The sequence below is a fragment of the Phocoena sinus genome, chromosome 1 (assembly GCF_008692025.1).
Source record: "Phocoena sinus isolate mPhoSin1 chromosome 1, mPhoSin1.pri, whole genome shotgun sequence".
Taxonomy (NCBI): Eukaryota; Metazoa; Chordata; class Mammalia; order Artiodactyla; family Phocoenidae; genus Phocoena; species Phocoena sinus.
This window is the reverse complement of record NC_045763.1, coordinates 55,777,230-55,795,998: the sequence shown is the minus strand read 5'-3', so window position 1 is coordinate 55,795,998 and position 18,769 is coordinate 55,777,230. Positions and strand designations below refer to the sequence as shown.

The 18,769-nt window shown below is 38.0% G+C and overlaps 1 protein-coding gene across 3 annotated transcripts in view; it reads right to left on the bottom strand.

Moving 5' to 3' along the window:
- CACHD1 (cache domain containing 1) overlaps positions 1–18,769 on the bottom strand; it is a 233,408-nt gene that overhangs the window by 142,038 nt on the left and 72,601 nt on the right. For all 3 annotated transcript variants that reach the window (XM_032605257.1, XM_032605238.1, XM_032605247.1), the window contains exon 2: positions 5,949–6,011. In XM_032605257.1, the coding sequence (XP_032461148.1) occupies positions 5,949–6,011 (63 nt within the window). The remainder of the gene's footprint in view (positions 1–5,948; positions 6,012–18,769) is intronic.

Here is an 18,769-nt window from a genome sequence, read left to right as displayed (position 1 = left end):
ACACTACCAAACGTAAAATAGATAGCTAGTGGGAAGCAGCCACACAGCACAGGGAGATCAGCTCGGTGCTTTGTGACCACCTAGAGGGGTGGGATAGGGAGGGTGGGAGGGAGATGCTAGAGGGAGGGGATATAGGAATATATGTATACGTATAGATGATTCACTTTGTTATACAGCAGAAACTAACACACCATTGTAAAGCAATTATACTCCAAGAAAGATGTTAAAAAAAAAAAAAAAGAAAGGAATTGCAAGTTAAAACAAAAATAAGATACTACAACACACCTATTAGAATGGCTAAAATCCAGAACATTGACAACATCAAACACTGAAGAGGATGTGGAGTAACAGTAACTCTCATTCACTGCTGGTAGAAACGCAAAATGGTACAGCCACTTTTTAAGACAGTTTGGCAGTTCCTTGCACTATGTTGATACTTCACCATAATATCCGGCAATTGCACTCCTTGGTATTTGCTCAAGTGGATTGAAAACTTATGTCCGCACAAAAATCTGCACACAAACTTATAGCAGCATTATTCCTAATTGCTAAAATCCGGAAGCAACCAAGATGTCCCTTAATGTACAAATGAATAAACAAGCTGACCTACATACATACAATGGAATATTATTCAGCCATTAAAAGCAATAAGGTAGCGAGCCTTGAAAAGACATGGAAGGACTGTAAATGCATATTGCAAAGGGAAATAAGTCAACCTGAAAATGCTATGTACTATATTATTCCAGGGAAGAAATGGGCTACATTTTGTGCTTCAAAACTATAATTTTTAGCATATGAAAAGTTTTTATGAAATTAAAAACTTAAATGCAATTCTGTAAATGGCAAAACTATGGAAACAGTAAAAAGATCAGTGGTTGCCAGGGGCTCAAAGAGAGGAGGGGAAGGAAGACTAAACAAATGAAGCACAGGAGGTTTTAAGGAGGTGAAACTGTTCTGTTTGATAACATGATAGTGGATACATGACATTATACACTTGTCAAAATCCATAGAACTGTACAGAACAAGGAGTGTACTCTAATGTAAGCTATTAACTTTAGTTTTAATAATAATGTATAAATATTGGTTCATTAAGTATAACAAATGTACCACACTAACGCAATTTTTTTCCCAATAGGGGAAACTGTGAGGAAGCAGAGGAGGTATATGGGAACTCTGTGTAGTTTCTGGTCAATTTTTCTGTAAACCTAAAACTGCTCTAAAAATAAAGTCCACTGATTTTAAAAGGAAAAAAAAGAAAAAGAAATGAAGGGGACAGTGTTACCCTTCTGAATACGTGGTACTGGCACAGTGAGAGATAAATACACCAACGGAACCAAATCAAACTCACACATACGTGGAAACTTGACTAATGACTGAAAACAGATTAAAAAAAAAGACAAGTTGTTCAACAGATAGTATAAGAACACTTAGAAATACATATGGGGCAGAGGAAAAAGAAATTGAATACCTACTTCACATCCAACACTAAAATCAATTCCAGGTGGATAAAAGTCTTAAATGAGAAAGGCAAAAGTTTTAGAAGACAATAAAGGAGAAAATTTTTACGTCTTTGGGGCAGAATTTAACAACACACAATAATCAGAGACCAAAAAGGAAAAGTTTTTTTTTGTTTAACTTATTAGTAAAATACTATAAAATATTTAGCTTGAGATAAGAAAGCAAAAGTTTAATTCAGTTAAAACAAACATTAAGATCTTTCAATATCATCAGTAAATCTCTTTGCTTTATGAAACCTGTCCCATAGAGATGACTATTTTTATTTTTTTTTTAAAGATTTTTTTTTTGATGTGGGCCATTTTTAAAGACTTTATTGAATTTGTCACAATATTGCTTCTGTTTCATGTTTTGGTTTTTTGGCCGTGAGGCATGTGGAGATCTTAGCTCCCTGACCAGGGATTGAACCCGCACCCCCTGCGTTGGAAGGCGAAGTCTTAACCACTGGATCAGCAGGGAGGTCCGAGATGACTACTTTTAAGGGAAAAGACTGGTTTAAAAAACCTGACTATTAAAATTGAAACTTCAATTCTTTAAAAGATATCATAAAGAAAGTGAAAAGAAAAGCCACACATTGGGAGAACATTTATATTTATGAAACATAAACCTGTAAGGGAATCTAATATGGTAACCATTGGCCATATGGGGCTACTTTATTAAAATTAAATTAAATGAAATTTAAAATTTAATTACTCAGTAGCTCTAGCTACATTTCAAGCGCTCAGCAGCCACATGTGGCTAGCGGCTGCTTGATTAGCACCAATATGAAACATCTCCGTCATCACAGAAGTCTCTTTTGGACAGAGCTGATACAGAACATGTGTGGAATATTTAAACTTCTAAAATAAAGAGACAACCCAATTTTAAAAATGGACAAAAGACATTAGCAGAGATTTGACACAACAAAACAACAAACATACAAAAATGAACCATAAACATGTAAAAAGTCATTTCAACCTCATTAGTAATCAGAGTAAAACAAATTAAACCCATTAGATATAATTTCAGACACCCCAAACTGGCAAAAGATTAAAACTCGGTAGCACCAAGTATTGAAGACTGTACAGAGCAGCACATTTCCAGTACTCCGTCTGTAGGAAGGTAACCCATGGCAACAACTGTGGAAGCAGTTTTGCATTATCCAGACACATTGAACACTCTGGTACCCAGCAATTCTACTCTAGAGAAGGGATTCTCCACCTGAGCTAAACAGTCCGTCTCCTCACCTAGGGCACTTGGAACATGTATAGATACACACATACTAGCATTTAATTGGCAGAGGTGAGGGATAATAATGTTTCTGCAATTCAAAGAATCATTCCACCTGAACTCTGCACCAGGAGACGTGAACAACAGCAACAAAAATTACGACACTAGAAACAACCCAAACATCACCAACAGAAAAATGGATACATAAACTGCATTTAATGGAATACCACAGAATTGGAAATAAAGGCACCTTAGTTACAGACATCAACATAGGTGATTTTAAGGATTATAATGCTCAGTAAAATAGCAAGATACATGAATAATACACTTAAGATGTATATAAAGAACAAAAACAGTCGAATAATGAATTTGCGGAGATATATATATATCTCAAACACACAGACACACACAAGCAAAGGAATGGCTAACAAAAAAATCAGGATAGACTTATCTCTGGGAGAGGAAGGGAGGTACCACCTGGGAAGGTCACATGGGGGCTTTCTGAAGCACCGGTAATGCTTTATTTCTTTATATGGGTAGTAGGTTGAGATGTTCATTTTAATATAGTATTCCTTTATTCTACTCATATATGTTTTATATACTCTTTACATGTTTGATATATTTCACAATTTTTAAAAAGTCAGCTCAACTACTAATTATCTAGGATCCTTGACCTTTCTGAACTTGGTTAGTAATAGTAACTCCGCCTACCTTATAGAGTTATTCTGAAGTTTCAAGGAGATAATATATATGAAAGTGTGAATGACTGTGATGGGGGATAGAACCGGAAACCTAAGAGGTAAGCATTTCCCTAAAGATTTCATCCTGGGTACTGTCCAGGATCACAGGGCCCAGAGTTCCTGGGTAGCTATTAATCAAGTCAAGAAGATGTGAGGAGCTCTCTGTTTTGTCACTTTAGAATGGGAATAACTCTAGCCCAATTCAAGCCACAAGCGTATCACAATATTGAAGGGAGAGCAGATACTCGGTAAATAACGTAAATATAAGCTTTTATTATTATTGTTGCTGTTAGAGTGACCAGAGGACTGAAAGGGCCTGGAAATCTTGTCATAGAAGAAGAAATTATCCACGATCTGGGTATTTTAAATTTTAGGCTAAATGATAATGGTATGATAATTATCTCCAAATACTGGATGCAAAAGAGGCATAAGATCTATTTTGTCCAGGGTTCTTCTAAAGAGACTGGAGAAATTAGAGAAAAGTTAAAAAGTACATTCCTAGTCAATATAAAAGAGAACTTTTTGACAATCAAAGAGAGAAGGCAGAACTGACGATGTGGTGACTCTCCTTCATCTGACTTATTCAGCCAAAGACAGTTTAGCAGAGACTACTGTTTTGTATGAAAATATAGATTTTAAAAATAAACTGTTAAAATAAAAATACAGATAATATAACTTAGTGTAAACTTACTCTGAAAACTAGCTCTTTTATGTATTAGTCATGAGACGATAGCTAACTTATTCTATCTTTTGGAGTTTCACCTACCTCATCTGTAATAAGGATAGTATCTTTCCTTCAGCGTTATATGGAAAAAATCAATGTGATAATATACTGAAATCACCAGTGTTCTATGTGTGCTAAATCAGCTGCTAATAATTTTTAAAAATTATTATAGAAGGCTTCCCAATTTGTTCACAGCTAGATAAAAAGAAAAAAGCAAGAACATCACTCCAAGAAAACAAAACAACTTTCATGTTTAAAAACCAGTGAAGGAAGAACTTGTATCTGTTACTCAAGAAAAGCAGTAAAACTGATATCCCTGGATCAGTTTCTTTAAAATGTTATCGAATGGCCTTTGGTCTCCCAAAAAGTTTCCTTGAACATGCTGTGTGTAGAAACCTTCCCCTATAAAAACCCTTTTAAATTTCATGACCCTAAAGCACTTTCCAGTGTGCTGGAATAAAAATAAGACAGGAATTATGAAGGTAAGATTTGATATAGCAAACCACATTCACTACAACTCAGGTCATTAGTTTTTAAAAATATCTAAAGCTAAGAAAAAGGGTACGTGCTTAATGGCTTATGTCCTCTAAATTTAACCTGCAGAAACCAATAAAGATCTTTAATGTCTATAAATAAGAGACACTGAACTTCAAGATCAAATTACAGTAATTTATTATAAATAAATATCCTATAAATAACTTCACTTTAATGATACTTGCAAAACTTTGTCCTCTTGCATAGCACTTCTGTAGTTCAGATCAAGTCAAGCTGTTTTCCATGAATAAGATAAAGGCCCCAGAGAGTTTAAATTATTATGTATCTTCCGATAGTTATCTCTTTATTCTGTGGAAGCACTCTGCTACACTCTGGTTTTTAGTTTGGTCCTGCTTTTTACTTAAGTCTCCAACCTAGCTTCAAATTACTAGTTGGTGGTCACATGGTGTAATGAAGTTGGTGGATTAACTGAAATTAAAACCCAGAATCCTCTTTACCACCCTTCTTTTCAAGCACAGATCAATTATTTATGACCAAGTTCACCAACACTATGTTTTAATTTAGGAAGCAGTCCATTAGAAGCCAGCTATAAATAAAGTAAATAGAATCTGGCCTCAGAACTTTTTGACCTCACAGTGCATTGAGAAGATGGGAGAAAAGCAGCAATGGAAGAATACAAGAAGAGGAAAGAAAAATAAAAGAACAAAAGAAGCCAACATCCACTGAGCTGCTTCTGTGTCAGGGCTTCCACCTAAAGCATTTCACTTATTCTCAGTTAATTTGACATTACTTCATTTAATTCTCACAACCCCATCATGCAGATATTATGTCCCTCTGATTTAAGAGTGAGAAACTGTAGCTCAAAAGGCTAAATTGCTTCCTGGGAGTCATGAAGTAAGTAGGAAAACCAGAATTTGACCTGGGGTTTGTCTGATTCCAAAGCCTGGGCACTTTTTCCTATAGCAGATGAAATAATTTCTAATATTTTAAAATTTGAGTAGTTTACGAATTTCCAAAACAATAACAAGGCACTAAATAATATTTTCAAAGTATAACATGAACAGCAGAAAGCCATCTATATAGCCATTATTTCAACTGCTTATAAGAACATGAAGTGGGAGGTTGTCGCCATTTTGCTTAAGATGTATATGAAATCATACACAGAAAACAACAGACAGCCTCACGTGGAGATTGGAAAGTGTAATGAAGTCACACCCAAAAGCAAGACAAAGACAGAGAAGGTCAAGTGCTAAATCACGTCTTACCTGCTGTACTTCACTTTCTCCATTTGAGATTTTCTCAGTGTAAACAAAGGAGTTGAATATCCGCTGCAAGGAAAAGAAAATGAACAAACATCAGATTTTCTAAACAAGACAGCCATTTTCTTCTATATGAATGTGTATGTGAATAAGCTGTTTACAGCACAGATAGAATCAAGCAGAAAAATTTAATTAAAACAGTTATTTTACACAGAGAAATCCAAATATCAGCTAGTCAATCACACTTATGTAAGCAATACCCATCCACTTCTGTAGTGAAATAAACCAGATGTTATGTTATATTTTTCATTTTCAGAAATACATTTAATTATAGATTTCCGGAGCCCATGCCATTTTATCCGACTGGTATAATCTGACAAAGTTGTGTTTCTCATTTAAATCCTGCACTCCCTGAATGCTGTAATTGTTTACAGACACTATAGTCTAATGTAATCAAGCTCTTTAAAAAAGATTCTTTCCATATTCCCTCATGTCCCTGTCCAACCAGTACCTACCCAATATTGTCTATCACCTTCATTACCCAAGCAGCCCCTCGAAAGAGTAAAATAATATGGTTTGCCAAACATGTGTGGCCTTAAGAGAGAATCCAGTCCTTACATGCCAGGAAACAAGACGGCCGTGCCAAGACATCAGTCCAAACTGCGGCACACAAGCACACACATTCTTCCCGCTGGTCTCTGCCTCGCTGGTACCCAGTCCTGCAGACATTGCCTGCATGTACAACACCTTGCAGACTTATGACTTTACCAAACCCCACCATTACTGACCAATCACAAGAGATTAACCTGTAACAAACCAGAAAAAAAAAAAAAAGAGAAGCCAAGAAACGGATCTGTTAGGGACTGGGGGGAAAAAAAAGGAACAGCAGCCTCGTCATTTATCCTAAAACTTTCAAGATACCTCTGGAACTCTCCAGTTGAGTAAGGAGTCAGATCTGGAGATGTCAGCCAAAATTTCCCGTGTTCCTTTGTATCCTACTGACAAGGGTTTGTCGCCATCTGGGACAGCTTCCCAGACAGCCTAACACACCTGTATGGTGGTGATGAGGAAGACAAGTGCCAAGTTCCTCAAGTGCTGTGCAAATGACAGTCAACAGATGCTTACTGTCGTTTTCTTTCCTGAAAATGACTTGCTGATAGGAAAGGTACAGATTTTTAGTAATGGTGATAATGATACTGGCGACTAGTTATTAAATGTTTACTGCGGGGCAGACACTATTCTTAGGCATGTTACACCTATATAGCTATTTCAGTCTCATAAAACACCTTTGTGACAAGCACTATTATCATCCCCATTATATGAGTATATATGAGGAAACAGAAGCATATTTTATTGAGTGCCTAATGCAATTCACATTGTACCTCATATGCATATCTTACGTAATAACAAAATTCCTGCAGCTCCAAAGATGAAAAACAAAGACGCTGGGAAATTAGGTAATTTACCCAAAGTCACTTGGCAGGGCTGGAATTTGAACCCAGGCAGTGCGACTCCGGTTATGGTGTACTAACCCTACTGTCTCATGAGCATTTGCTACCTGGTAGCTTGACACATATGAAAAACACTCCTGTTAGGAGCTAACACCCAAACGTAATGCAGATCAACAATCCCTTTATGTGTAATTCTAAAATTCAAAAGGCTCTGAAAATCATAAGTTTTGCATAACACATTTGCTAGCAAAATATGACACGACATGAACTTATTGGTAGTAAATCCTAACTTGAACTGATGTGTATTTATAGTCTTTATTAAACCACTTAGTGAGTATTTATTCTTTTTGATGCAGATGTACTAATGCATCTGATTACAGGGTTCTGCTTTAGATTTCACTGGAGGTGTTTCATCATCAAGGTGCAACAGGATTCTGAATCCTAAAACAGACATCATTTTGGAGAAGGAATTATAAATCTGCAGACCTCCAGCCCCAGTTTTCTGGTGAACACCTTAGTTCACTAGACAACAATGCTTTTAGAGGCTGTGTCAATGTCACTGCCACCTACACTCCCAGACCATATTCTCCATTTTTATATAATTTGATTTTCACAACCTGCTCAATACCAAGAGTGCACGTTTATTAAAAACTAACATAATTCATGAAGTGTCTCCATATCTTGATGAGTGTGGTCAATTTCTTATTTCATTTCTGGCAGCGATATTTCAGTTGATACATTATCTGTCCTATCCTGGGAGGTGTTCCCCCAAGAGGTGACTGATGGAGTAACCCATGTTCTGGGAAGCAAAGCAGATCCACTTTGCTCAAAACTACTACCAAGGGCCACACCTAATGAGGAACCTCAGATCCTTCCCTCTTCTTTGTTGTTAAAAGAAAGGTGAATTCCTCAGTAGTAATAAGGAATATAAGCCAGGAAGTGTTTGCCAGGCCGTGTCCAGCCCCTGTTTTACTCATTCATTTTCTTAACAATTACTATCAATCATGATGGCCAACACTTTTATTAGAGCCTTTTATGGCTTATAAGTGTTTCTATATTCTCAACACCTAATAAAAATTAGGTGGGTAATAGAAAATGTTACAAGAAAGAAGTTATAGATGTAAGCAGTAGTGATCTTACAGACTACTTATATATTTTATACAACCCTCTTACCACCCCAGAAATGAAAGGTGGCCTGCTAGAATAATAGTTTGGAGCTATCACCAAGCAAACAACTTTTTGCCCCTCTCCCCACAGCGGGGAAGGGTGTTAGTGAAAGGCCAGCAGAACCTAGACAAGTAACTCACAACTAAACAGGTCAGCCAGCCACGTCTGGTGCAAGGTTAAAAGTTCAGGCTTAGCTGTGTGCCCAAGATCTCAAGGTATAGAGTGATATTCCATTATGCTCTAGATTAATGGCCAGTAATAATCTTTCTTAAATTGCAGGGCCTGCTAAGCCCAGTTCTCAAAGGCTTATTAGGCTTAGTACTTTCATAGTTTACAGTTTCACATAGATGATCTCATTTGATCCCTGCAACAACCCGATGTGGGAGACAGCAATCTGAAACCTATTTTACAGATTAAAAACTACAGCTCAGAAGTTAGAAAACGCATCACAGGTAAAATATTCAAGTGTTGAGGTCTAAATCTAGGTCGTGAGTTAAAAACAGGCATTGTTTCTAGCAAAACTATTAAATTTATTCACATCACCTTTGCGTTCAGGATAATCTAGAAATCCTATTATCAGCATGCAGAAAAAGAGTGAAGATTGGGGTCTTTTTCTATCAATTTTATTTTAAGCAAGATACAATGTGCTGGTATAACTTTATATACATATGACCAATGTCAGGCATAACTAATAAGAGTCCCAGACAAAGATTTTATCTTTTATTACTTTCTATTGCTATGTAAAACTGTGAAAGGAATAGAATACAGAGTTTTCTGGGCATTTTATTTTTAATTTGAGAGCCAGGAATTCCAAATGATACACCTAGCTGACATTTTCGTGACTGCAAGAGTTTCTTGGTTGTCAGAGGACTTGAAAAGTGGAAATGGAAAAACGTTTTCTTAAAACATGACACGAAGAGCAATCCCAAAAGGTCAGATTGTTCGTCTTCTCTGATGCTTCACTCACAGTAACAGGGTTAGGATGTAGGTGGGTAGGGTGGGCATGCCACATTCTATTTCCAAGTTGTCACTTTCCCTTACGTCAAATTCCCTCGAGGACCAAAGGAATTCCAGACATTTGAACTCTTTTTTTTTTTTTTTTTTTTTTTTGTGGTACGTGGGCCTCTCACTGTTGTGGCCTCTCCCGTTGCGGAGCACAGACCCCGGACGCGCAGGCTCAGCGGCCATGGCTCACGGGCCCAGCCGCTCCGCGGCATGTGGGATCTTCCCGGATCGGGGCATGAACCCGTGTCCCCTGCATCGGCAGGCGGACTCTCAACCACTGCGCCACCAGGGTAGCCCCCAGACATTTGAACTCTTAATTTGAGCACAATCTGGAGGGAGCTTGAAGTCAATCTCCTCGGTGTACAAATCCCTGGAAGTAAAGGCAAACATATTGCTTGTTCTTGCCCATTACTCTTCTCATTCTTGTCAAATACTAGAAGTAAAAATACACTTTGTTGTATAGTGAAAACATCATTAAAATAGGTGAGGGGTCTTTACAAGTTATTTTAAGGAGAAATAGTTCACTGACTCCTCTTTGTCAGTCATATTAATTTCCATAATCAAAAGAATACAAGAACAACAACATGCCTTATTCTTAAGCTCAAGGCAACTAAGATCTAAAGACAAAACTGACCTTTCCCTCATTAAAACACATACCTTGGAAAACTGGCGGTATCTTCTGAAGTTAATTATATGCATATCCTATGACCCAGCAGTTCTCATCCTGGTATATACCTAGCAGAAATGTGTTCGTGTTTATCAAAAGAAATCTTAAGAATGTTCATAGCAGCACTACTCATAATAGCCCCAACCTGGAAATTATCCAAATGCCTATCAGCAACAGAATAGACAAACTGTGAATTCACACAGTCGAATATTTGGGCGAGATGAAAATGAACACACAATTGCAACATGCATCAACGTGATGACTCTTATAAACATATTACTGAGTGAAAGAAGCCAGACACCAGGGCACAAAGAATGTTAATTCCATTTATATCAAGTTCAAAAACAGGCAAAACTAACCTAGCCTATTAGAAGCCAAGATAGTGGTTACATTTTGTGGGACAGTTAACTGAATAGGGCATGAAGCCTACTTTCAGGATGCTGAAATGTTCTGTCTCTTGATCTAGGTGCTGGTTACAGGTATGTGTTCACTTTTGTGAGAACTCATCCAGCTGTACATTTATGAGTGTGCACTGTGCTGTATGTATGCTATACTTCAGTAAATCTACTTTATTTTATTTATTTATTTATTTTGAGGCATGTGGGATCTTCCTGGACCAGGGCACGAACCCGTGTCCCCTGCATCGGCCACTCAACCACTGCGCCACCAGGGAAGCCCAATAAATCTACTTTAAACACACATTCTAGGCAGTCTCTTTAAAATATACCCATGACAAATGTTTTTGTATATTTTAAAAATCATTTATGCAGTTTTAAAAAGGACAATAATCTATTAACTGGGCTATTATAAATACTTAAAAAAAAAAATCTACACCCCAATCTGCAACCAGATGAAATTAGACTGTACCAATACTGGAGAGTCACCTAGCAATTTACAGATAAGGTCTCCTGAGCCTTCCCTGAGGCTACGTATCAATTACTCCCTCAAACTCTAAGTATATACCATGACTTAGTTCTTCAGCTTCCCATCAGTGGTACTGTACTAACCTGAATTTCCAGCAAGAAAAAAGTTGTCTTTATCTGAGTCTCATCCAACCTGGACGCTCTAAACTTATATAACACAATTTAATCAAATCTCCTATTGGCAATATGCTGTTCTTTTATTCCCTAAGCGCTGCCTTCCCCCTCCTCCCCCAAAGAGGAAATTAAAGAGCCACATTACACTTGAATACGGTTCCCCTACCTCTCCCGCATGAAAAGAAAAAAAGACATCCTGCTCTCTGTGTGTGTGTGTGTGTGTGTGTGTGTGTGTAGGTGGAGGGGGAGCTACTTTCCCTCACCTCTTAAGGGCTGCAACTTAGTCCTTCCCTGTCCCCAAGTCCTCACTCCATTGACCCACCCTCCCTACCCACCATCTTTCCCTCCCAAATCTCTCTATGAATTGAGCCTGCTTAACAGATGGCAAGAGAATTCCACTTAACTGGAACAGGAACAATTACATGAGTGTTTAATAAGATGGTCAATCCTGACAGTTGGCTCCACCTTCACTCCAACAGCTCTGCCAAATTTTAACTAGATGTTTAAATGAACGGTATAGCACAAAACCACAGAGGAGAAATAAATACCTCTGACAAGCCTAATAAGGTTCTGTTGGACTCCCTCCCCGATCTTTGCTAAGAAAATGCAGGACTGAATTTTTATTCAAAAGCTTATTCTCCTGACGTTTACAGGTCTCTGTCACAAGCCAATTTGGCTGACAGTTCACTAACAGCTTCATTCCTCTCTGGATCTCTTCCTACTGTTCTAGGAATTATGGCCAAAGGGAAGGAAAATATAGATTACCACTGTTATCTCAAGATGTTGACCAACATTAACCACGCTGTCATTAAAACAAACTCCAACAATCACTGGACAGGGAATTAATGGCAGCTTAATTTAAGTGTTTCAGAAGAAAACATATGCATAACTCTATTCTCCCCTAAGCATATCCCATGAAAAAGCTTTTACTAGGTTATAAGGGATCACTCTGCCCAGAGTAGACATTGTCCGATTTTTACCAGACTATTTAACCTCACACTGTTGAACATATGGAAGATCCAGAAAAATGACATCCTCTAAGGAGGCTTCATCGTCTGCATTCTGAGATCACAAACCTGGTGCCATAAATCTCCATCATTTAAAAAAAAAAATCTCTAAATTTGTTCATCTGGATACAGGTAGTTCAAGAAAACGGTTTACCAAGAGTATTGAAAAGGTTACCACTAAAAAAAATAATAATAACCTAACTGTCCAATAGGGGACCGATTAATTACACTCCATCCAATCAATAATATACTGTACAGCTAATAAAAGTGTTTACAATGATTTTTGTTATTGTTCATATTTTAAAATGAGCATTTTAATACACAAATATTGTTCTAATTATATGTGTATAAAGGGGGTACGTTATGCATAACAGTGTTACCGTGTATATTAACAAGGGCACAGAATGGATTTGGGTGCTTTGCAACACATGACCTCACTTAATACTCATAGCAACCCTTCATAGTAGTTAGCTACTATGTCATCATTTTACAGGTGAGAAAACTGAGGTCTTAGAAGTTTGGTTTGCCCAAATGTAGAACATTGTAATTAAGTGACCAAGTCTGGGTGCAAAGTTTGCCTTACTCCAAAGTTTATGTATCATCCTCTATGTAATCATCATCTTAATAGAGAAAACTTAGGTAAAATCTAGAAAGTGACCAAAATAGTAACAGGGCTTGCCTATGAATAATGAACCCAGAACATATATTCTTTCCTCCCCACCCCCTGATCTCAAAATGGAGCATGAATTTCCTTTATGATGGGTAATGACATTTTCCAAAGAGTTGACACACTAGGGAAAAAAAAGACATACGTTCAGTTACAATAAACTCTACAGAGAACCATTTGTACTAGATCACCACCTTGGGAGCTTACAGAGGAAAAAGTAAATGTAGGGGCTCATGCTTGATCCTCACTATAAATATTTGATCTTGAATACCACAGTGACTTGCAAGAAACAGGGCTATTCCAGTTTCATGACAAAGGGAAATGCTTAGGTACTGAAAATCATGGTAGAGGAAGAGGCCTAGATTGGGAATTTAAAACAAAACGAATCGGTACACAATAGATGACCTTGTGCAAATGGTACCCTGGGCACACATGTCCTGCCCCAACAGACTTCCTTATTTTGTTTTACGGTTTCTATATATAACAAATGATATAACTATTGCTTGTGTAGTGCTTACTATCTGTCTAGCACCAGGTACTTCACATATCTTAACCTCACAAATGTGAAGATAAATTTACGTAGACTGCACTAAAAACATTATGAATGTATTTCACATACCATTATGATAGTTATTCGAACAGTCTTGATGGTCATTCTATTATTATTCTATTCCATTATTGTTCATCTCTTAACAATATCCTCTTAATGATAGCTATGCTATGATAGTTGGAGGTACGGGGGGCCAAAAATACCTGTATAAATATTTACCAACTCAAGTCCTACCTCATCCCTAACAACCTCCCAAAGGTAATCTTTCCCTTCTCTGAACTTCTGCAGCAAAGACAGTCTATGCTACAGTTAAAATAATATGTTCACTGTAGAAAATTTGAAAATATGTAAAGGAAGAAGAGGGGAAAAAAATCTACTGTCTGACCGCTCAGTAAAAACCAGTTTACAGTTTACTTTATTTCCTTCCACTCTTCTAGATTTCTAGGTTCTAACTTTGTTGTAAATTCTTTGACAACTGGTCCATGCCATGATTCCTCAGCACATTGCATGGTACATAGTAAGCATAAATAAGCGTGTGTGTATCCATTAATGTAGGCATTAAGTTATACAGACGGTCAGTTTGGTTGATTACTCAACCAGCTAGCAAGAAAGGGAACAAAGTATCCTTTCTCTTTAAGATAAAAAAAATTCCCCTTTTCTCAACAATCTATTAATAGAGTCTTCCCCCCTCACCTCTGTTTTTCCTTCCCTGTCCTCTTCAGGCTCTAAGTATATACACACACAGCCCCTCGGATACTTCGAGTTTGCAAAAGAACTCAAATTATGAATTCCTTAGTCTGATGGTATTTAACTTACCCTTCAAACCAACATGAGCTCTGAATAGCAAGCAAGAAAGCTCGTGGGAGAGTCACAAATCGGCGACAAGGGTCACCTTTACAAAGGGTTGCCAGTTTTGGCCCTCTCTATCCCTCAAAAGAAATTACAGGGAAAAAGGAACAGCCTGCAGTCTGATTTAGCAGGGAAAATCTAAAGCAATAATCTCAGCAAGCAAAGTTTCTAGTCTTGATCACTTGATTTCCTGTTGTAGCATTTAAACCAGGAGAGCCAGGGAGCAAATAGGAACGGAGAGAACAAAGACAGGCATGGAAAGATGGAAACACTTCCCTAAATGCAATAAAGCTTCTGAAGGGTTACTGAATTTTTGCTGTTGTTGTTGTGTTTGGGCTTTCAAAGGAGGTAAGAGGGGGAAAAGGCAAGTAAATCAGTTCCACATGTTGGAAAGACTCAGCCTTTTAGCCAATGTAACTTGACTATAATATTCGTGACAATGCACATGGAAACCTCTCAGAAATGGAAAGCTGACTTGAAGCTGACTTGCCCAAACGCTTTGCAGATGGGGCCAGATTTCCACTCCCCGACTTCCACTCTCCTAACTCTTAATTTCCTCACTCCCTATACCCCAGATCTCCATTAAGGCTTTTTAAATTTCACCTTGAAGGGGAAAAAAAAAAAAAAAAAAAAAAAAGGCGGGGTAGTTAAATGGCCATGCATTTATTCTTGGAGGAAGGCACTTCAAGTATATAAGCCTTCAATATTCAGTGCTCTGTGTGCGCAAATCCACACAAATGCTCAGGTCCTCGGGAATCCATCCATTAAGGACAAAGGGAACTGGAAACCCTGAAGTGCTTAACCTTTCAGACCTAAATGACAATGTTTAATTAATAACTCAAGTTAATCACGTCCTTTCTGATAGAGTCAGAAACCATGTAAAATATGGCTCCATATTCTTAAGGAGATCATTCTCTAGTTGGGAGAAGAAATGAAAGATTAAGAAGTAAGGATGAACAGTGAACAGTGAAATGCAGGCTCCGGATGAACTCAGGATGTTTGGCACAGACCCAGTGTGCTGCCAGAGTTCGTGGGGGGCTGGGGAGCAGGACTCTGAAGAGATGGGCTTGGGCTTGAATTTGAGGTCAGATTTAAATAGGAAAAACAAAGAAAAAGAGCTTAAGTGAGAGCATTTCAGAGCATTCACAGAGAGGGTTTGTCATGTAGGACTAAACACAAAGTAATAAGTATTCAATACTTGGGGCCAGGCACCGTTCTAGACACTAAAGATACAAAAAAGAGCGTAACAAAATCCCTGCCCACGTGGCCCTACATTCTAGATCCTTTGGCCTCGAGAAAACCCTTAAAAAGGACTTACTAAGCACTGGCCTGTATACTTGGAAATGGGGTGTTCAAAGATAAGGAGATTGCTTCTTTTGTAGCAAAGCTCACAATCTAGAGACAGACTCCAGAGTCAGTAATCATGATACAAAGTCAGTTGCCTAAGGGAAGGTTTTGGAAATGAAACTGAACTCAATGGAATAGAACTCAGTGTGGAGGTTTTTCAAGCCAGGAAGAGGAGTTGGATTTTACACATATGGTAGGCACTGAGTAAACAGTTTTTTGAATGAGTAAATGAATAAATGTGTATTTGCCAAGAAATAAAGAGCTGTTAGGAGGATTTTTAGCTGGGGAGTGACATGATGAAATAGGTGCTTTAAGAATGTTTATATTCCACATGCTCAGAGCCATGCACCCACTTCCCTCAACTGTTCCTAAGCCTTCTCACAAAGAAAAAAACCTAGTCCATTTAGAAGCCAGTAACTGTCCCAAGGATCTGTGACAACTTTAGGAGCCAAATGAATTGGATCATCTTTGATCCTTCAAGTGACACTTGACCTTAAATGAAAGTTTCCCGTTTGTCATATCTCCTTTGTAAAATTTTAAAATCCTCTGAGGGGCTGTTTTATTCAATTTTACGACCTCTATAGCACTTGCACAGAGCGATATTATGGAATGAGATGTACTTGTTCAAAAAAATAATTTATATAAAAATAGCTTAATGAAAAACAACTGTTCAGGTTTAAAGCACACTTGCAATGTTGCATTCTGAGTTGAAGACCAGTTTTCTATTTTTTTTAATATTTATTTTATCCATTTGGCTGCGCCGGATCTTAGTGGTGGCACGTGGGATCTTTGTTGAGGCATGTGTGCTCTAGTTCCCTGACCAGGGATGGAACCCGGGCCCCCTGCACTGGGAGCACGGAGTCTTAACCACCGGACGACCAGGGAAGTCCCGAAGACCGGTTCTTGACATTTCAAAATATGCTACTGGGACTCTGTTTTGGATGGTTTTCAAATGAAATGTTCATTTATGCCATATCCAAATAGAGAGAATTTTTATAAGTTCAATTCTGGTTTATTCTATTATTTAAAGTGATGCTTCATTAAGTGCAGAAACTATAAATCAAAATTTATCACAAAAGCTAATAATGTCAAATTGCAACTCTGGATAAACTAGCTCTGTATGAATCAGCTATATGCCTGATGAAGGCATTAAGCCTCCCTAGGTCTAGTTTCCCTTACCTATAAAGTGGAAAATTGGGTTAGATTATATAAACCTTGGTGATCCTAAAATTTCCACTCTATTACTGTGCTAGAATCCTACTGAAGTATGGATTGCTAGACTTTTGAGAAGCTACTAATGCTAGTTCTTTCTGCCATATGAAGTGGATGCTTCAAGAAAATTATATTTGCTGATGAAATCTGACTTAAATTGTTAAGAAAAATGTTATAAACATATCTCTAAAACTTGTTGCAGGAGGAGAGGCCAAGTATTGAAGGGATGAATAGTTTAAGATGACAATTTAAATAGAGAAAACCAATCTTGAGAGTGGTGAGCTTAAACGTGGACATTAAGATGTGAAACCGAGCAGTTAGCCTTTCTGGAATAAATGTGATGCTAATATGATTACACAAATGTCTCCCAGGTCCTCCTCACTGTATCGTCTTTCAGGCTTTCACAGCCAGGGTGCCTGTCATGCATATCGAATACCATGGTAACAACCCTGCTGTAATGGCTCCAGCACGACATGCCATGATTCTCAGCAATAATCATTAACTCACATTTCAATGAACAATGAATGGCTCTCTGGGCTCAGATTCACAATATAATTTTAATGAATAAATGCTGGTTAAAATTATTTCTGCAAGTTTTTAGGGCTAAAAAAATAGGAACGTGAAAGGGAGTTTAAAAAAAACAAAACAAAACAAATCCTCTATTACCAGCTGAGTGGCTGTGGAGAGGTTAGATGTGCAGCAGTTCCTAATTTGTAAAATAAGAGGCGACAATAATAGCGAGCTTATAGGTTTTTTGTGAGGTTCAGTGCTTGTATAGCACTTATTCCTTACATACAGTAAGAGCTCAGTAAATAGTAACTTTCAAAAATCCTTCAAAATGAACAACTATTCCCAGGAATAAAAAGTCATTTGAGATTTCCTGTGTCCTCATCCCAATGTCAGGAGCTCTTCCAAATCAGCACTTCCGAAGCCTTCCATAGTGACAAGACTTATTAAAAACTCTATTTTCAGGAAATGGCTTTCACATTAGCTCCCTGTGCCTTGACAAGCTTGGCTCCCAGGCTCAACGAACTGCCTTCTTCAAGTTTCTTTAGAAACCCACATGCAAGCTGGGTCCTTGAGAAAGTGACTTTCCCTTTGATTACTGATGATACTTGGTAGGGAACACCTGTCTGAGCACAGGCCAAATCTCTAGTTTACTAGAGTCTGCGGCTTTGTAAACATTTGCCAAGGAGGCCAGAGGCGTAAATTCAAGTTGGGAAATACATCACAGAGATGCTGGTCCCTCCCGGCCTAGTACTGCTCAACAAACAGGGTTCCTGCAGGTACCAGGGGACGGAAGTAGTCCTAAAAATCCAACCTGCAGGTATTAAGCAAATAGGGACTACAGGAGAGGGAGAAATGCAATAATTAGCTATGCCTCTAACAGAACCCAGAGGCTCATCTAGACACCTCCCCAAACCTACTCAAAAAGAGGCCAGAAGATTAAACCTCCTTTAGCGCCTTCACTGAATTATTTACTTCCACATTGTGTTGCAAGTATTTGTTTAGAAACATGAGCAGTGACCTCACAGAAGGCAATAACAACTCCTGCTCACCTGGAGAGGAGTGTGAGGACTGAGGTCCAGGCTTTGGAATCATCCAGACCTCAGTCATCTCAGCTGTGTGACCAGTAAAAATTATTTAAATCTTCTGAGCCTAAGTTTCCTCATTTAAGCAACATACCTCCAGCGCCGTAGAGACAGAACAGGGTGATCATCACTACCTACTAGGCTTGCAGTTAGAACTAAATGGAATGACAAGCTAGGACAGTGACTGACATATAGTTTTTGCCCAGTTAAGCGTAGCTGGTATTAAAATTGTCAACATTTTCTCTGAATATCCAGCATCCAGTGTAATCACCATTA